The sequence below is a fragment of the Contarinia nasturtii genome, unplaced genomic scaffold (assembly GCF_009176525.2).
Source record: "Contarinia nasturtii isolate CC-2019 unplaced genomic scaffold, AAFC_CNas_1.1 Cnas_scaffold_695, whole genome shotgun sequence".
Taxonomy (NCBI): Eukaryota; Metazoa; Arthropoda; class Insecta; order Diptera; family Cecidomyiidae; genus Contarinia; species Contarinia nasturtii.
This window is the reverse complement of record NW_022198046.1, coordinates 9601146-9622682: the sequence shown is the minus strand read 5'-3', so window position 1 is coordinate 9622682 and position 21537 is coordinate 9601146. Positions and strand designations below refer to the sequence as shown.

Genomic DNA, 21537 nt, shown 5'->3' with positions numbered 1-21537 from the left:
AATACTGTCTGTAATTTACATCCTCATTTAATGCCTAATATTTCAACTTATGAATAGAAATTAATGCGAAATTGAAAGTAGTGAAAAGTTTTGAATGAATTAAGCAAAAACCAACCTCTAATAGGCAAAATTCACAGGTACACCTGTGAATGACGCGTTCAATTTTATTTTTTAAAAAAAATATGTTGTTAAAGAAAGTTTTTTTCCTCTTCACTTAACATAAAAAAAAATTGGTGATTAGAACCCAGATTCGAACTTTGTGACAATCTAAACTTAGGTAGAAATCTATTTTGCATTTGAATTCATTATCAATTTGAATGTTCGCTTGAATACACTGTGATTCAAAAATTCGATCCTAAAGTTAATTGTAACGACCAATTTGAATTTAAATAAAAAAACAACGAAAGAGTGAGACACAGAGAGAGAACATGCAGCACACGTACAGTAAAAAATACGATTTTTTTTTGTCCTGCATCCCACGCATTGTGCTCATCCAAAAAGTGGCTACATAGTAACGAATGTATTCTAACTACCTCATTTATTCGGTAAATACATGTCAACAATTGGAACATTACCATAATAGAATATCTTGTTTGTTATTGTTGTTGTTCTTCTTTTTTTGTTATTTTATTTCGTTCCTGTTTAACGCATATATTTTGTGCGAAATTCTGCAATACAAGAACCGAATGAAAATCGAAAAAGAAAAAAAAAATATACCCGAGTAAAAATGTTCTTATTAAAATATTCGATCGAATGAACTTTTTCCAACGAATATACGGAATGTCTATTGCAAGATTCAAAACAAGAAGATATCGTAACTAAGGCAAAAAACGTGTTTTCGAAACTTTTTTTTCACTTCGTTCAAAGACGCATTTTTTCGGCATTTTTTCCTCGAAAACACGCCTGTTTATTTGAGAAAATTCAACGATCCTACCAACGCACTTGTATAAACTAAGTTTTTCTCTCATCGCAGATTATGTTCATTGAACAGGCATCTGATGTTTTTTCTTCTTCTTCTCGTTTCCCTTTCTCTCTGTGATATTGTTTTGTTTGTATGTTTATTCGTTTTGCATTTCGGCTTTGGTGGAAAATGAAAATTTATTCGCAATTTTATAAAACCAACATCATTTGCGACCGGATTCAACATGAAATTGCGACTATACCGATGTATAAACAAATATTTACACAACTTTTCGACTTATTTCATGCCTCTGATTATTTTTCTAGAATTGTAAATTTTTTTTCTGTGCTGATCGAGGCACAGCAAGGTATATTTACAAATATTACGTACGTCTACCAGGTTTTTTTTCGTCTTCTGATCAACTGATTACAAAACGGTTCGCGACAGTGGTCAAAGTCATTTTCATACGCTGATGTTTAAGATAAAAATTATTCGGCTTGTTTTAGAAACGTGCGATTATGAGAGAAAAAATATACAAAATCATCGTTACAATTTTAAGAGATGGACACAATGGATCAGAATAGAATCTATAAAGAAATCATGCCGAGAATCCACAAGATTAATAAGAAATGAGAGTAGAAAACCTGTTGTGTTACGAAGCGTTTGATGTGTTTTTGTGTCTATATGATATGCAACAGATAGCCAAGTTATTGCTAATTATATATTTGGCACGTAAATCGGGTCGATGCGTGAGCAGCAGCTTGAGAAAAAAATGATATCCAAAAATATTGTTTGATTGGAAATTGATTCTCGGAAGGTATACCTTTTGCGAAAGAGTCAGCACGAGCTCGTCAAAATCGACGTATTTCATCATTGAATGAAAAGAACTTTTACATTTTGGCATCGATATACATTGTTGAAATATTAAGAGAAATCTAATTATAAGTGAATTGTATTGGCTGCATTGAAGCATGTCGTGTGGTGCCGTATGCTGTTCATCTCTTTCTCTATGCCGGCACGAACGATGCCATTCTTTGTAGTTGAGGTATCTTTATCATTTCGATGCGAGTATGTGCTCTCTTTTTTTCTTCTCTCTATTTCGTTCGATTTTCAAAACCGACAAAATCCTCTATCACGTAGATGCAAAACGATACCCGATCGCTTCGTGTGAATCGAATTGGCTTTTGCCTGAATATTTATGTATATTTCAATCGATGAACCACTTTCGTTCCATCCGCACACTTTTTTCGCCTTTTTTTATTTATTGCACACAAGACATCGGGGTCACAAAATAATTTGGATTACATTCATTCGCCAAATTCAGTGAGAGATAGAGATAGAATGAGAAGGCGAAACAAGTTATCAAAGCGACGAGATGAAGGACAAAAAACGACCGTACTAAATGCAAAAATCCTTTGCTCCAACTCTTTTCTCGTTGTTAGCTGCCGGCAGAGATGATATTCGTATCATTTTGCAGCTTCTTTTATGAATTGCCCTTTGAAAGAGATAAATGAAATACGCTTTTCGCTTGCCTTTTCTTCCAAAAAATAATAATAATAATACAAAAGCAGTCAGTTACACTTTATTCTGCCTGCGACTGTTATCATCCGTGTATTTGTCCGCTTGCAAAGTGAAGGCCTTCGGATTATTGATAAATACGCTAAAATATAGCCAAAAAAGGAAAATTTTCGTCCTCGTCAACTGATTGACACATTTCGCTTTTGCACGAATTGGCCACTCTTTTATTTCAATCCGTTGTGAGTAGTCGACAACCGTCGATCCTTCAAATTACATTTTTTCATATAATTCAATCAATACTATTTATTATTCACTATATTTTCAAGAAGGTTTCGAATGGAATTAGCTGATCACATCTGTAGATTACGATTTTAGACAACCAACGGCTACCAATCTTCTAAATATAGCATACGAACGTATTGATAGCAATAATACGTGTTTTCATTTTTTTTTTTCTTCCCATTTTTATTGAAAAATATAATTTCATTATCAGCAAGTATCTAAAGGATGTGCAAAATACGACAGCTACAAAAAATACGATTCTTTTTATACAATTTCTATTGAAGTGAAACGAAACATTCGCTCTTAGACATTTCAATCACCGGAAAATATGCACATATTTCCTTCAACATCAAATGAAACGTATTTTTTCTTTCTTGTTATCTTCATTCCTTTTTCGATTTTTTTTTGCTCACATTAAGTTTTGCATTATAAATTGCGAGCAAAAAAAATATCCATCTTTCAATGAAAATGTTTTTTTTTTGCAAAACTATTTTTAAACATCAGGTTGCAAATTTCAAATGAAAATATAAATCTCAAGAATTTTCCCGTTATACATAATAAAATTGATGTATGAATGAGTGAATTTTAATGAAATATGAACCATGAAAAATGATGAGAATCATCGCTCGTTTTCATATTTGTGCTGCTTCCACTCCGAATGAGATTTATTTTAAAATTTTATTTAATTTTCTGTCTTAAATCATGAAATAAGTAAGAAAACTATTACTAAAAAGCAATGTCGACCAACTGTAATTCACTTCAACAACAACGAAAAAAAAGAGCCCGCTTTGTCAGAAGGGGTTTTTGATGTATGATGCTTTCAATTGCATTTATTGCTCAGTGTCACATGCAAACAAACAAGAGTGAAAATAAATAGAATGAATTGTCGTCGTGGAAAAGGAAGCCAAAGCCGATGTAATATGAACGTTGTTCGTTCCACATGAATGCATTTCCAAGTTAGCAAACGATTTTATTGCGATCGGTGTTGAATTGGAAAAAAATTTGCTGTAAATGTGAACACACACAAAAGGCGGCAAATTTCAAATGCAACATTCTTCGACTTATTGTCGTGTATTGCACTTGAGGAAACTAACAAGCGTTTATTTGACTGACTGAACGAACAAACGAAAGCGCACGAACGCACAAACAAACGCATGGCCATTGACTGAATTGCACAAGCAGGCAAACGATGAAATCCAATGTTCCGCCGAATTTATTTGACATCATTTATAAAAATGACGACATTCATTTGACATCATGACAATAGAAAATTCACTTTTGCTTTTAGATATCTGCGACGGCAATTTGTAGCTACATGAATGGCGCATTCCAATTCATATTCCAATTACATATACACAAACAGTTATTTTTTCCCTTTTTTTGCTCTCTATTTCACTTTTTCTCTCTGATTTGTGATTCTGTCGTACGAACGAATCGGATCCCAATTAGTTTTTGAATGAGAAAAAAAACATCTTAGTTGCAAAAAAAAAAGAGTTTGTCATTTTCTCGAAATTGTATTTCGCTTGGTACCATTTTGCAAGAGCGCACGGGCATAAAACTTATCACAATTTTGCAGCTTGTGAAACCATCATTTTTACTTTCAATTCAAAAATACTTTTCTTCACATCTTTCTCTTCGCTGATTGATAGAAAGTTTGTTTGTAAAAATTCCATGGAATTATAAAATCTTCAATATATTGCAATTGCATTGCATTGAGGCGATGAAGTTATTTCAAGAGACCGATGTGGAAAAAAACCAAACGCAAAATTATTAATAGAATGAAATTCACATTTTTTGCGAGAAAAAATATAATATTTTTTCTATGGAATTGTGATTTTGTTGCAAGTTTTTGTTTGGTTCAACATTGAAAAAGTTGAGTGAGCATCAAGTTATTTAACAAAGTTCAATTTTATTTTTCAAACAGTCGACAGCAGAGATCGTTTTTTCCTCGTAAATAAATCTTTTGAAATGCGAGAATTCTGACGCCATTCTACCACTTAATATTTATTATTTATCATTTTCAAGTCTTTTTTTACGTATGCATTGTGTTCCGAGAAAAAAAAACTCACACCGTGAAAACAGAGCAAAGCATCAAACAAATTGCCTTGTTTGAAGAGGAATCGATCTACAAACCAAATGCTTATCAATGCCACAAATATATTTCATCTTTTGTTCGATTTTGTTACTTTTTCTGGTTTGTTTTATTTCTTTTTCTATATATATTTTTTCCAGAAAGAGAATAAATGTTTGTATTTAATCGATTCTTTTGTTCGTTCTAAAACCAATCTATTTCAAAATCACATTCTTAACCCGAATGTCCGATCGGCTCATAAAATAATGTACAGCATTTTTTTTTATTCGCTTCGATACAATGGCACGACCAATAGACATGAAAATGTTTATGATTTTGATTAATGACCCGATAGTTTTGAACCACTCAACTGGGCAACGCTTTTCAATTCGTATTCAGCTGAAAGGTGTTAATTACACAGTACAGTGTCGTCTTTGTTCTTTTAACTGTGGCTCATTTCTCATTTTTTCTCGATGTAACAAACATATTTTTTTTCCTGATGGTTTTCATTGTAAATGCGTGCGCTCAACTACAAAAATTATGGAGTAGGCACATTTCTTCGTGAGACGAGCGTTGTTATTAAAATGGACAAATGACAGAGAAAGAAAACCATTCGAATGAACATTTTGAATGGGTGTGTACATTTGTGACGCATTTCTAAGCTGCCCGGCACAGCATTAAAATTTCAACAACAACAACAAAATCTTCTCGGTGTCAGGCCAAAAGATATCGACTTAAGTGTGTAAGAGACAATCTTAATGCATACTCTGGCAAATGGTTGTGCTTTTTTTTCTGTTCACTCCAAAAATCATAATAAGAAACAGCATTTAATGTAGTCATAAAATATGAATTATGCGAATTTATGCAAATTGCTGTGCAATAAACGATAGCAGCGAGTGAAAGATGCGCGGTAAAAAGCCCGGCTCATGTACACTTAACGCGTGTCATTCCATTTTCCTGTGTGTTTACAAGCTCAAATTGCATAAATAAATACTTAAAAAGATCTCTTGCTTTGGTCGGTACTGTGTGTGTATGACATAACATCGTGTAGAAACTGCGGTGAATTTATTTGATGTGGCCACTTGTTTCATATAAATATACTACGACTTTAGCTCAAACACAAATTCACCGTTTGTAATTTGTATCAATTTATCGCGTAACAAAGTTTATGATCTCGTTCTCATTTTTTGCATTTCAATTTTCGTTCGGTTTAAAGCACGAAAGCAAACATAAAAAATGGAGACAAATCTTTTTTCATATGCCATTTTGTTTGTCATACAATTTGGATTTGGCGATCCGTGTGTATGTGTATGAGTACTTTTCTCTTGTCTCTCTCTCTTTGTGTCTCTTTTTCACTTGCATCGTTTTAAATATCTCATGAGCAGTAATTTTCCACTTAAGCCAATCCAAGCCAACAATACAGCTGCCACTTTTCGCGTACTTCTTAAAGCCTTAAACTTGGCAAAACTATAAACGAGATGAAAACATTGTTGCAACTTATTCCATGCTCTGAGCAAAAACATTGTTTTTTTTTTTCGGCTGCAATCGTTTTCATTTTCTCGCTTCTTTTCTGTGCACTCGATGCACAATCCCTGATCATCACTGAAGCACAAACTTAAGTAAAATCCAATTTAACTCTCGGTCAACATGAAGCGCCTTTTTCTATTTCCAATTTTGTTGATGCTGTGTTCGCAAGGTTTTTAAAATTGCAGTTAGCGCTGCGCGTGTCTCATGTGTTCTTCCACAAGTAATATTTTCATAATTGAAAATTGTGTGTCAATGAACAATCTCGTGTTGGCTTCCACTGCTAGTGCAGTTACTGTTGCGTCGCGTGTTGAATGTAACGAAAGAATGGAAAAATACAACCAAATGCGATTTGTCATTCGAAGACCAAAACAATGATACTCTTCGGAAATTCGTTTAAGAAGGCCTTAAGCTGCAAACGAACAACTTTCCGAAAAGATCCAAATTGAAAATAAACCATACTACAAATTGACATGTTGGAATAGAGGAAAAAGAACATCATGTCGAAACTGAAAACAAGTCCGTATATGATTTCCTGATATGACGTAAATGATGCACATACACTCGAATTATGTGCAAGAGGTAGAGAGAGAGAGAGAGAGAGAGAGAGAGAGAGAGAGAGAATAAGTGCCAAACAGAAAAAAAAACAATCAGACAATTTGAAATTTGTAAAAACCTCCGAAACAAGTTCTATCGCTGATACACACACATATATAAATAAAATGTAAGAGCAAAACTTTTCGAAAATCTACCTCGTAGAGTGAGAGTTTTGTGTTTTGCAAGTAGTCCACACACAAAAAAGTAGTAATAACCTGGGACAAAAACCATTACAAACAGCAATTGAAACACAAAAACAAAGTTTCAAGCGCAACGGAAAAGAAACCACAAAGACATAAAAGGGACCGGGAAAAATAATAATTTTCCGAGCGCATGCTGTAAGAACAAAAATAGAAAAACAACAGCAACAACAACGGAAAAAATATTAGCTTTGTATAGCGAATGTTCGGTGTGTGTGTTTTTTTTGTGGGAGTTTTCAAAAAATAATAAGAAATAAAATCGACACAACGACTTGAAGTTATCTCGTCAATAAGTCCGCACACAAGAAAGAGAGAAAGAGAGATAGAGAGGAAGGAGAAGAGAAGCAAATACAGCGAGAAGGATAAGAAGTTCACACAGAAAATATATAGATAACTAAAGCATTTTCCTCACCACAAAACCCCAAATGAATAACAAAATTCCACGCGTTTCTTTGTGTACGCGCAACCAACTCAAGAGCTAAAGCAGCGTGCATTTAATGCCGTCATTCAATGCTCACAAAGAGCTCAAACAGATAAGAAACAACGAATTATTGAATGTGATGCACACCGGCACACACACACATTACCTCTCATATTTACCCGCAAAGAGCAAACAAAAGAATTCACCGTCAAAAGCAATGAAGTCAACAGAATTAAACATTAGTCGACGTGTGTGCGTTTTTTTTTTCTTCTCTTCACTGCGAAAACAGACAACACTGAGCACATTATTGGTCTGTATCTATGTGGTACGATTGAGCTTTCATTGCTATGCAACGTTTTTCCGTACAAAAGCCGAATAAATGGAAGCCAATGTTATTGTCAGTTTAATATTTATTGTGTTGTGTGTGTGCGTTCGCACCCAGCACCGCTGTGTTGGTGGCAGCCGATTGCCTTTCATTTATTTTGATGTGCCAATACAATTTGTATTATGGTTGCAACAAAAGCGTACACACACAGTTGCATTGAATATAGTCATTTTACTTGAATAGATTCTTTTTTCTCTTCCTATTCTTGCTCGCTATTGCTTTCTTGACAACGGAAATTGCTATTTTCAGTCACGACAAATTAGCGGCATATCCGAAGAAATCGATTTGACTTTTCCACTCCATAAAATCCGTGCCCGCATCACTCCGCAAATGATAATAATCAGTTGTGACTATTACGCAATCAAATCAATTGAAATAAGAATAAAAATTAAAAAAAAAAAAAATCGCTCCAATGCAAATGAATTGATTGATAACAATGATTATTTGAGTTGAAAACTAATCGTTTTTTTTTATTTTTCATTTTCTTCCCTCTTCTGTAGATTATCCACGAGTTGAAATTGGACCAGAAAATCCGTTGCAAGTTGAACGAGACTCGACCGCTAAATTGGATTGTCAAGTTGATGCTAAGCCAAAAGTGACCAATGTTCGATGGACACGAAACGGTCGTTTCATCAGTTCATCAATGATATATTCAATTCCACGTGTAACCCATCAAGATGCTGGCAAATATGCTTGTGCCGCTGACAATGGTTTGGGTAAAATTGGTGAACGAGAAATCATGTTGGATGTTTTATATCCGCCCGTTGTGGTTATTGAGTCGAAAACACGCGAAACTGAAGAACATGAAACAATTAATATTAAATGTAATGTAACATCGAACCCAGAACCGGTCACAATTGAATGGTTGAAAGAAGGAAGCCCCGAATTTCGTTCGACTGGAGATGTTTTGACGTTGCGAGATGTTCGTGCTGAAAATGCCGGAACATATGTATGCCGTGCTATAAATATTATGATGCCATACGGTGGAAAGCGAGTTGAACGTGTCGGTAATTCAACGGTGGCTCTACTGGTGCGTCACCGTCCAGGTCAATCATCAATTAATCCAAGCAAACCAATTGTTCATGTTGGCAACGGTGTCACATTGACCTGTTCGGCAAATCCACCTGGTTGGCCAGTGCCACAATACCGTTGGTACCGCGATTCAGACGGTGAAGTTCAATCACAAACAATTCTTGCACAAGGCTCACAATATGTTATTCCACGCGCTCATTTGGGAAGTGAAGGACGCTATCATTGTCAAGCGATCAATGAACTTGGACACGGTGAAATGGCAACAATTACACTTGAAGTGCATCAACCACCACAATTCACCGCCAAATTACAGCAACATATGACACGACGAGTTGGCGATCCAGATTTTACGGCAACGTGCAGTGCTAAAGGAAAACCAAAACCAATCATCAAATGGTTGAAAGATGGCCAAGAAATTTCAATGGATACAAACTTATATGACGCACAAACAATCCCAACTGAAGGATCAAATGGCATGGTAACGGTTCAAAGTACAATTCGTTTTACTGGTAAATCACGGCCGGGCAGCAATCAATTGATTCCAAGTGATCGCGGTCTGTACACTTGTTTATATCAAAACGAAGTTAATTCGGCCAATTCAAGTATGCATTTACGCATCGAACATGCACCTATCATCTTGCATCAATACAACAAAGTTGCCTATGATATTCGTGAAAATGCCGAAGTCAAATGTAAGGTTCAAGCGTATCCAAAACCAGAATTTCAATGGCAATTCGGTGTGAATCCATCACCATTGTCGATGTCATCAGATGGAAAATATGAAATAAACACAACCACCGATAACAATGATGTGTATACATCAGTATTGAAAATCAATCGTCTTGGTCATCAAGACTATGGTGAATATTTGTGCCGTGTCGTAAATTCATTGGAAACTATTCGTGCACCAATTCGTTTACAACCAAAAGGATCACCCGAAAAGCCAAACAATTTACGAGCCGATGATAGTACATCAAATAGCATCACATTGAATTGGGATCCAGGATTCGATGGTGGTTTGGCCAATACAAAATACTTTGTATCATACCGCAAAGTGCAAGCACCACATGATGACCAAGTGTTACCTGACTGTGAAACAAATGTCATTACAAATACCGATTGGATGGAATTTGATTGTCATCAAAATGTACCATGTAACATAAATCCATTGGATCAACATCAAGGCTATGTGTTCAAAGTAAAGGCACTCAATACAAAAGGTTCGTCCGAATATTCAACCGAAATTATGAAAACCACAAAAGTCGACCACATTCCAATGCCAATGCAAGTGGCATTCAATCCAAAAACACGTACATTGGGTGTTACGGTTGGTCCAACTTGTTTGTCTTTGATTGCAATCGTTGAATCAATCATCAACGAAGGCACACCGATGGCCGCCTGGCAAATTGTCGAAACAATTCAATTGCAAAACTCTGGCAACGGCATTTCACACAAAGAAACGGTCATCGAACATTTGGTAACGGCACGCCGCAGCAGCGCCCGTTCACTTGGTATTCCTGATGATGATTTCCCACCACTCAACGATGATACAAATCCACGAGTTCGCGTTAAGTTATGTCTCCGCGCCAATCATGAACGTTGCGGCGAATATGCCGAAGCTGAAGGTAAGTGTTTTCACGAGAGAGAAAAAAAAGCAAATTTTCCACTTTATTTATTTATCTTTTGTATAATTTCTTCCTTTCCACCTACAAACTCTCAACTCAAATACCTTCTTGACTTGAATTTTCCTCTTCAGTGTTATTTTCCTCATTAGAATTGTTTATCTTCAATTTTATTCTATTTTAATTTAATCGTTTTTTTCCTTTGAATTTCTTTGAACCTCATTTTAATAATAATATCTTTTACCCTACTTTCTCTACAAATTATTTGTTCCTAATCGATGTTTTGCGATTTTTTTTATTTTTCATTTTCAGTCGGCAACAATTATATCGCTGAGGCAAATGCGATTGCAACGCCAACATTGATTGCAATCATTGTATCCGTGATTGTGTTCGTTTTATTCATTTTATTGGTTTTGATGTTCTGCCGTTGCAAGCGTAACCAAACGAAGAAGGGCACTCAAGTAAAAGACTACGAAATGGATTCAGTGCGACCATCAATTGTGGCACAACAAAATCAAGCACCACCACCATATTATCCAACAAGTGGATTGGAAAACAAAGCACTTGAACACTCAATGGATTTAGCGTTAACTTTGGAAGATCAGAAACAAGTTGTTTATGCCACTCAAAACGGATACGGATACCACCCACAACACTCAGTTTCCAATCAGCAAATGACAAATAATGACTGTAAGTAAACCGCACTTTTTTTCCAATTTATTTTGTGTGGATCATTTTTTTCCCGTTCAACTAATTAGTTTTTGATCATTTTTTACAATATTTGTTTTTGTTCATAAGTTCTTTTGAAAAAATAGAAGCATATTTTTGTGCTGTGACATTAAAAAAAAATTCGTTAATGTAGTGGTTTTTCGATGAAAATTTTATGTAAATGATTCAATTGAAGTGTAATTTTGTCAATTAAAGGGGAAAAGAAAATTGATTTTCCATGAGGTCCATTTAAAGTGAATGGATGGCTGAACGATAAAATATGATGGTCTGCATCGATTTTAATATAGTCATACGCGAATCTCATTAAATGTATACACTATACACATTCACATTATAAAAAAATAGATAGAGAGAGAACTATGAAAAACATAAAATCATATTTTCCCTTATATCGTAGAAAAAAAAGAATGCTTATTATGATCCAATCGAATTTACATGTAATATATGTGGCCAATGGTGCCCCATGTCATTTGATGATAATTTCATTTTCACCAGCCAAGTAACTCATTGTTCGGATATTTATTATTTTCAATTTGCGCTACGTGATGTGACCACAATCATATATAATTGTTATTAGCATTGTGCAAATGGGGTAAAATTATTCATTTAAAATTTTCCATAATAATTCAACGCCATTGGAATCAGCGCATTTAATGTGAAAAACGATAGTGAGCTAGAGCGAGTGGCGTACATATATGCAAACGTTAAATAAATTTCGGCTTAATGAAATTTCATAGATTTTTTATTCGGAACAAGGTAATACATATGAAAAGAGTGGAAGAATTAAAGTGTCCAATAAAAATGGTGATAATTCGATTCTTGTCACTGCTCATTCATTTATGCACAACCAAGTATTTATTCATCACGCATACACTGGCCACACTTTCTCATTCTACCGTGTTCGCTCCATTTGAAATGAAATTGTGCGTGGTTTACATACAACCCGAAAAAAAATCGAAAATAAAACAAAATGTGGTACAACCGATTCTCATATCAAAACTTCATGCGCCCACTGGCCATTGAAAACGTATTTAATTAAAACAAATTCAACGAAATGAAATTTTCGGGTGGTAAAGTCATTCGCGCTCACGCGCATTCATTGAGAAAATACATTTATGGACACTGGACACACACTAAGTTCAAGCCAAACAATATGCCAATTTATCGACAAAATCGATTCAATGCACTTCAATTGAATGAAACAGAGAGACTGGGCAAGGAAAGCAATAAACCAGACACAAAATCGCAGATAAACTACATCATTGTATTTAAATTAAATCCTCTGTTTAATGAATTCGCAGTACCATGCAGCATCCCAATCTCAATGATTTTTATGCCGCTGTTTTTGTTTGTATCCCATCGCCGTCGGTGTGCCGATTATTCAATTTTTGTCATCGATAGAATTATTTCTGGTCGATGAAAAACGACCAATTTTGACTTTATCACTCATAAAATCATTTAATCAATTCGATAGCCCAGACCTCCACTTTTGTAACAATTGTTTGCCTCATTTAGGGTTTTTATTTTACTTGCGATATCATCAAATCAATTTGGGTCAATATTTCAACCGAGATGCAGCAAAAAAGTGACACAAAATAATTTTATAATTGCTAATTATAATAATAAATAAATATTACCGATTAAAGTGGTGCTCAGGCTGCCAATTCAATCAACAATGAGGCAAAGCATTGTAAACGCAATTTGGAAAAAAATGACATCATTTATAATGTATGCACTATCGCGATATATAGTCGGATAATTCTTTTTGTCGTAGGCGCACACAAATATGATATTACACAACAATATTTACTCATTCGTCGGTAGCAGCTGTTGTTGCAAATATATTTCACTAAATCGATTTCTATCAATGACAATTGATTTAAATTGTCCATCCCCGTTCTCTCTCTCTCTCTTGCTCTCTCTCTCACTCTCTCTCTTTCTCTCTGGAATATGCTCCTGATGAATAAAATTATGTCATTTGGAAAAATGTGAACAATTCTTTTTGAGTATGTGTCTATGTACCATCTCATTTAAATGGCATCTAGAAAATGAGGGCAAGCTCATTGTATTTGGCGATGTAGAAAATGTAAAATTACCTTTAGATTTGAACTTGTAGCATCTCTGTTCTCTCTGTGTGTGCCTCAGTATGTCGTTTGACGGTGTCACTTTAATGAAACTTATTCTACGCGAGTTGCGCAAAATAAAATGCAATTCCATCAAAAATATTAATCAAACTAAACAAGAAGAAAGGACATAAAAATGAAAACAAAAAAAAATCTCTTTCGGAACGATGCACACTGCATTGTCATTGGTGCAAATTGCACAGATGAAACAGACACAAAAAAACTGGCAGCCAAATTATTATTTGGCTCTATGTTTGACTCTCTTTGCTTCATTCTTTCTCTTTGTCTTTTCATAACCGCTGGCTCTTTGTTGAGCATAGGATGAAAATGCGGCCACCCCACGAATAAAAAAAAATGTACAACCGAATAAATAAATGTGCACCTAATAAATTCCATTCCAGTTGTAGTTCAAAAGAGCTTTGTCAACAGTATTTATTTCATTGGTTTTCTGTTGTTATACGTTTCTGTTTGTTTTTCTCTCTCTCTCTTTCCCTCCCTTCCATTTTCTGACACTCTGTGCTCTGTATATTTTTAATTCAACAATGCTCATAAATTGTTATTATTCTCGTTCCGATTTTTTTTTACTTCTTTGTATGTGTTGTTTTGTTTTTATTATGCCTTCACGCAAACACAAAATCATCAAAAACCCTATATAACTTTCTTCGGTACATTTTTTTTAAATGCAGGACTAGCTAGTACAACTACAGAGTTCACAATTACAGGTAATTGGCCGCTACTCTGTCCCTTGATTGAGTGTGTCAATGTGTGTGTTGTATTGTAGATTTATTTATCGAATTTTTCGTTTGTTGTTATTATTTTTTTTCCTGGCCAAAACATTTTTATACTCATGTCGGAAAATTTTCATTCAACTTCGACATTTTATTATATTTTGTGCTTGTTGTTGAATTACGGAATTTGTGAGTTCTCACTTTTTATGTTCATTATGTTTTGCTCGTGTCATATTTTGTTCGACGCGATTTTATATGTCTGTTGTCGATGTTTTTTTTTTCTTTGTTTCTTCCTTTTTTTGGTTTACAAAAAAACAACGGCGAAAATTGTCACCGTTGTTTAATTTATGCCATTCATTTATGAATCCGTAGCAGCACAAATTTAGTCTAGGCAAAACGTATATTTATATTTAAAATGTGAGAAAAACTGCTGTTGATTCTGTTTGTATTTGTTTTTCATTCTCAATTATTAAAAATTTGAAAAGCCATTTGCACGCTCTCTCTCTTATTTTCTTCTCTGGTTTTTAGTTTTATTTGCATTGTTAATAATAATGTGCTCCAGTTCACTTGAATTAAGCACGCAGTTCATTCCGTATACGGAACTTTATAATAATAGTATATATATTATATATATATTCCACTTTTGCACACCAGAACCTAATAAAAATTTAATTAAAATTGCACTCCGGTACAAGCTTTTAATATAATTTTATTTGTTTTTATTTAATTTGTTCGTTTGGTGCGCTTGACGAATAATATAGGGGCGAATATAGGTTACATGGATAATAGTTATTCAAATTCGAACAATGGCGGTAGCGTAAATTCACAGGATTCGATTTGGCAAATGAAAATGTCAGCAGCTGCAGGCAATCCAGCAAATTTAATGCCACAACACCAGTATGTCGATCAACAAGCATCATATGGTTATGATCCATTGGCTCATGCCGGTTATGGTGCCATCGATGATTATGCACCATATCCACATTTGGCCGCAACACACAGTCAGCATGGCGGTGACGATTATCAAACCATGCGCAACAGTCAAAATCCATCACGTCAAGAAGTCTATTGCAGCGATCCATATGCAGCCGTTCACAAGCCCAAAAAACGGCTCGATCATTTAGGTAAGTTTATTTGATTTCTGCATTTTTTCATGTTTTCAAGAGGTTAAACAGATTATATCATTTTCAAAAATAAAAAGCAAAAATTGCCAAATCATCGATATTCAACAAAATCCGATTTTTTTTTCGATTCGCTTATAGATTCGCCATATCATGATGTAAGCGGTCTTCCTGAATCGTATATGGAACAAGTGAATGTGGATGATCCGAATTCGGCACCACAACAGCATTTATCACACAGCTATGATGATGGAATACAAGAGAGCGGTTATTCGACGCCAAATTCAAGAAATCGACGTGTCATACGGGAAATCATTGTCTGAGAACAGCCTCGGGTACGTTTTGCGAACTGAACGTGCCCATGATTAAATTAAATATTCTAACTGACCAGTTCCAAATAAAATACATTTTTTTTCGAAAAATCGATCACACACGACCATCACCGCCAATTTCGAATTCGATACGCAAACATTGCACTCTGAAATTGTTTTTGCATGTTAAACTCCACCAAAAATTTCGCATCGGCGTACGATTGATTGATATATGTAAAAGAAAATATATAAATTTATCAAGTAAAACAAACACAATATTGCGCAAAATTTAACTATGTTCACTAGCTCCTAGGAAATATTACACCATTTTAAACGAATTGATGAACTCAAAACAATTTACTGGAATATTTTGATAGTGATTGAAATGTCGGGAAAAAAGGTGAAAATTTAAAATAAAATAAAGGCTAGGTGCATCGATTAGGCCAAACAACTGAATGGACACCGACATTTTTATGTATGTGTCGAAAATGAAAAAATAGTCTCTGTGTATTATGTAATATCTGCAACAAGAAAAATGAATATTATATTCTATTAGAAGATTAAGGCATTTTGAAGCGTCGGAACATAAACTGAATGTTTTTTTTTCTTGAAGATTTGTACAATGTAAGAAATCGGAAACAAAAATTTCACACTGTTAGACAAAAACAAATTTGTTTAGCTTAAGCACTCACACACGCATAGAGCGGAATAGATATTTTGTATTGTAAAAAAAAGCATGTGTGACAGAATTTTTTTCGGCCTAAAGTCATTCAGTTGATGCGATTGCACCCTAAACAATTTCTTCTTCCATTTTTTATATAATTTGAAATTATACATACGATGATCTACATTTTACATATTTTTTTTTCTTATTTCTATTTATTTATTAAGTTTGATTTTTTTTAAATTCGAAATTCGAATATTGTGTTTGTTGATTTATGAATTTATATTGATTTTTTTCGCTTTATTTCGAATATTATTTGATTTTTCATCACTGGTTCAGTTCGCAAAATAGTTTTCTAAAGGCTTCGATACACACAAAACAGAAAAACAAACAAAAAAAAAGAAAATTTGCAAATTAATTTTTAGTCTAGTGATTTAAACGAATTAAGCGTAAACGAATATTATATATATAGATAAAACGTAAAATGGTGTTGACTTCTACTGAAACAAAGTAAACAAAAAAAATTATTGAGAAACAAATATATATATATATATCTTTGTGTATATTAAATCACACAAAACATGACAAAGTGAATACGTAATACGTAGTCTTTTTGTGTGCAATTGGAAAAAAATCGTGATGTTCAATGTGAAGAAAAAAAAAAGAGAAAATTCTATTGAAAATGAGATACGATTTCGATCGAAAAGAGTTTACATTCTTTATCTAGATAAATAAACATAAAATATATTGATGCAATCTGTTATCTGTATAATCTTAAAAATGCACATAGAATTCACACACATTCACAAATGTTCCTCCCTCCCCAACAATCACACATACACAGACAGCAAGAATGTTAATGTAGTTTATTTTAAGCAATTGATAAACGATATTCAAGTAAAGTCAAATCATCATTCATCACATAAAATTGAATCGAAAATAAACGCTGCCATTGACACAGTCAAAACACATCCGATTATTATCATATAATCAACCATCACCCCCCACCCACCCACAAAATTGCAAGTTAAAGTAAACAAGTAAAAAAGCATGATAAAATACTATAAATGGATAGAACAAAAAAAACACACATTCACACAGCAAATAAATGGTATTGCACAAAAAGATCAACACACATATTTATCAAACTTAAATAAACATAAATGGAAGAATACTACATTGAAGTCTCTGTATTTGCGACAGTATCGTTGTGACAATTCCACAATAAGAAAACAAAAATTGATGAAGAAAAACACAACAATATCAAGAATAACGTAGCATTTAAATGTCAGATAACAAATGAAAAAATTAAATGTGAAGAAATTTATTGAATCAAAATGTTTTTAACCCAATTGAGATATAAAAAAAATAGAAGAAAAATGAAGAACAGAATTGGAGAAAAATCGCCTAAAGTTTAAGAGAGGAAACAGATATATTATAACGCTATATGACATAAGAGCAGGTTTATGACACAAATGAAGAAAAAAACAATTATTCATACTCTATTTTAGGTGATAAGTCAATGGATACTGGAACAAAAAAAAAATTCTTTAGGAAAAATCATGAGATTGATTGAAGAAATACGAAGAAACCGAACATAACGAGAGAAAAAGATAATGAATTGAAGAAAATTTGCAATATTTACGATTGTGTTTTGTGACAAGTCATGTCTTATTTTAAAATGAAAATGTCCAGTTCAAAATCGCTTGCCGACTGACTCAACTTTGGCTATCTAAAACAATGGAACCAAAAAAAAACATAATTCATTAGTTTCGTGTTCAAAAAGAATTTTCAACGAATTCCAACACTTTTTTTTATACGTGAATCAATTTCAATTCGGAAATTCAAAATTGTTTTAAACTCTAGTTAAATATTCCACCCACTAAACTAATTCACTATTTCATCGGTATTCAGAAATCGATGTAAGAAGAAAATTCATTTTTCTTTCAAATTGTCCCTTCACGGGATACATACACACTTGTTTCAACGCAGATTGATTAATTTTTAACCGATTGTACAAAGTTTTAGAATTGTATTATACCGTTAAAACTGGAAAAGGGTTGAAAATGGATAGAGGAAAAAACAGAAGAAAACAATAAAAAGGAGGTTCGTTTGAAGTTGTGGAGTAAAATGAATGTAATACAAGGTTTATTTTACACCTGCCATCATGGATATAATCTCATAAATAACAAGTACTTAGGAACATGAATAAAAAAACAACAACAACATAAAGTAACAGAAAATCACTGAATCTCTAGATTATTATACTGTATATTGTGTGAGCAAACAATTTTATGCAATTATGTGTGTTATCCGAAACAGAAAAAAGAACAAACCATATTCACCACTTTCAAGAAGAAGAAAAAAAAACAGATCTTGCCATTTGCATTTTCATCATTTATTTTTCATTAGCGAACATTTTTTTTACATATATACTCAGAAAAAAACATTGTTGTTGATTTTAATATAGGTTTCTTTTGAAAATGAAAAATACAAAATTAGTAACACAAAATCGAAAATAATGTCTCGTGGCTAATAAGACGCAAATAGATACTGAAGAAAATTGTTTGCTTATTGCTACCCACAAACCACGTATTCTCCACCCGCAAACAAAAAGTCCATACTTTTTAATTTTCTAAAATCGGCCACGTATGCTCCTGGATTCCACCCATTTGAATTGAACATACGGCAATCAATTCCGAGTATCATTCTGGCTGTTCTCATTCTTATTTTGAACAAAATTAAAAAGTATCAAATTTTTGTCCATTTCTACTTTTCTTCATTGAAAGAAACAGAATCGAATGAATTTACGTTGTTTAATTTAGTTATTGTATAAATTTATAGTTTTTAAACTCTTATAATTTTCAATGAAAATTATTGGCCATCAATTTTAAAAACGTCTACGAATCTACTTAATTGTAATACTTAATACATCTTTTTTTTTTTAATTTTATCTGTCCAGCGTTCATATATATGTAAAACGCAGAGTTATACATAAAATATAATTCGATTTTAACATTTAAGGCATTTATTAAGTTTCATATTTCTTATTCTTTTTTGCTACTTAGTGTTTTTTTCATGATTTTATTCTTTTTGAATCGTCGTCTAGTTTTCGTGTACGCGCTTAAGTTCATCAAATTAAATATATTGAATTACAATTGATTGACAATTTATTTTTTATTATACACTGTTTAAAGATAAGAATATTACTAAAAGTAATCGCTAAGCATAAAACTTGAAATATACACATAAATAAAGATATTTTACGAAATAATAAAAATTTAAAAAAAGGAACATTGATTGTGTTTTCATTGATTCGTAAAAAAAATTCTACAGAAAAGAAAAGTGTGTGCGTTGATGGTGAACAACAACACAATTGCTTTTATTCAATTTATTACTTTTGTTGGAGCTGTTATATGAAAGCGTAAAGTTAATAATGTCAATTAAAGGAACTCTTTCTAGCATATGGCTGTCAAAAAATGAATATTTAATTTGCAACCGAAATGAGAAAACAGTTTAACAGCCAGGCTGTTATATTACGCATTTTCCATTATTCGAAGAATGTTGATACACAACGCCATCTATTGAATGTATCTGTAAGTATTCGTTTTACTTTAGTACGGCTCCATTCGAAAATGCTCATTTGTGCTAAACTTTCGATTCAAATGACAGAATACATCAAAACAAAAAGTTCCTAACCTCATTCAATGTTTGTGAGCCAAAAAAGATGTTTCGATTAAGGCACTTTAGCCTGCTGTTGCGGAGCATAAACAATCGATTGCCAATCGTAAATACAAATCTACAAAGAGTAATATACTTCTTTGATTTCTTCTTCAAACTTACTGTTATTACCTCCATTAACTTATGTTTTAGGTGAATTTTTCATCGGCCGTATCGTCCGACTGGATTTCGAAAATAATTGAAGATAATGAAAAAGTTGCATACTTCGGCCGAGATTCGGTTGAATCTACGTACAATATATTCCATAAAAGTGGTTTCACCCATGAAAATTGTATAAAAATAATCAACACACATCCGGACTTAATGCGTTTAGCACCCAATGAAATTGAAAAACGTTTGGACATGTGGCATATGGCACAATTCTCTCAAACACAATTCTTTGATTTATTCGCACAATGTCCAGAACTTTTGGATTTTGATGATAGTGGTTACATAGCCAAACGTTATGGAAAATTGAGAGAGATTTTTTTCACACCAAAAAATATTTGGCGCATTTTGATGGCCAGTCCGAATGTTATGGTCGATAGTATGACAACCATTAAAGAGAAAGTCGATTACATTTTAAATACGATGGAAGCTGATGTTACGGATCTTGTGAAAAGCGGTTCGTTGGGGCTGCCATTGAAAACGATTAAAACCAGACACGTGCTATTGGCGCGATTGGGTATTTATAAAAAACGTAATTTTCGCATTTCCGAATTGGATGCCAATAAAAATCCACGTCTCGCGCGTATAATGAATGCCAGCGATGAAGAATTCGCGAAAAAAACTTGTGCCATATCTACGAATGAATTTGAAGCATTTTGTGAACTGTATGAACGTGAATTGGACGAAATGTTTAAAGAACAAATCGATTATGAAGAGGATAGCGATGCTGAAGATAGCGACGATACAGATAGTGATGAGGAAGACTATGATCCAAGAGAAGTTAAAGATTATTACGATGATCGAAATCGCAAAAAATATTGTAAAACCAATAAGAAATACAAAAAGTAATTTGAAATTCAAATTTTGAATAGAATTAAGTTACCAACATAGAGATACCAACACTAATCGAGTTGTATAAAGGCAGTTTTCGATTCAAATTACTAAGTATCAATCAAATTAAAAATATTTCGTCTTGAGCAAAAAAATAATAATAAAGTTTTTAGTCAATAAAAATGCGTTTTTGTTTCTTTGTATTTTTTCTTGTTGTAAAAATCGTGGTTTTATTAACAGTTAACAGATTTTGGTGGCTAAAATACGTATTTTATTGTAAAAATATGTCCACAAATACAAAAGACTTGTTGTTTTGTAAATTTCTGAACGAGAAAAACAAGTTGTCAGACAAATGTAGAATCATTCACTTTACTCACATTTACAAGTATGCAAATTCAAAATTAATGCAATTAAAGATCAAGTATACCACAAGCGTGTTAATAAAATGTGTTAACACACTTGATAATGGTTTATTTTTAACTCATTCATTCAATGCATACATACAGCTTATGAACAATTTTAAAATGATGATCATTGATTAAAAAATGTAAAACTCTACTACACTTCTATCATTCGGTTGTTCCAGTTT

At 33.2% G+C, this 21537-nt stretch overlaps 2 protein-coding genes across 4 annotated transcripts in view; both read left to right on the top strand.

Moving 5' to 3' along the window:
• The window catches only part of LOC116340561 (Down syndrome cell adhesion molecule homolog), a 187765-nt gene extending 171341 nt beyond the window's left edge, over positions 1–16424 (top strand). Inside the window, exons 5-8 of one of the 2 annotated variants that reach the window (XM_031767114.1) lie at positions 8400–10556; positions 10866–11243; positions 14895–15257; positions 15396–16424. In XM_031767114.1, coding sequence (XP_031622974.1) covers positions 8400–10556; positions 10866–11243; positions 14895–15257; positions 15396–15577 — 3080 coding nt within the window. In that variant the 3' untranslated portion in view covers positions 15578–16424. Of the gene's footprint in view, positions 1–8399; positions 10557–10865; positions 11244–14091; positions 14128–14894; positions 15258–15395 lie in introns of those variants that run through there. The other variant, XM_031767116.1, reaches the window with a different exon arrangement.
• Positions 16425–19925: 3501 nt separating this feature from the next.
• On the top strand, positions 19926–21121 carry LOC116341049 (transcription termination factor 4, mitochondrial). Of its 2 annotated transcripts, none has more exons than XM_031767901.1 (2): positions 19926–20037; positions 20103–21121. In XM_031767901.1, exons 1-2 carry the CDS (start codon positions 19957–19959, stop codon positions 20964–20966), a joined length of 945 nt encoding a protein of 314 aa, XP_031623761.1. In that variant the 5' UTR covers positions 19926–19956; the 3' UTR covers positions 20967–21121. The 2 variants fall into 2 exon arrangements, with proteins under 2 accessions (XP_031623761.1, XP_031623762.1); XM_031767902.1 differs by having other exon boundaries at positions 19940–20016.
• Positions 21122–21537: the final 416 nt, after the last annotated feature.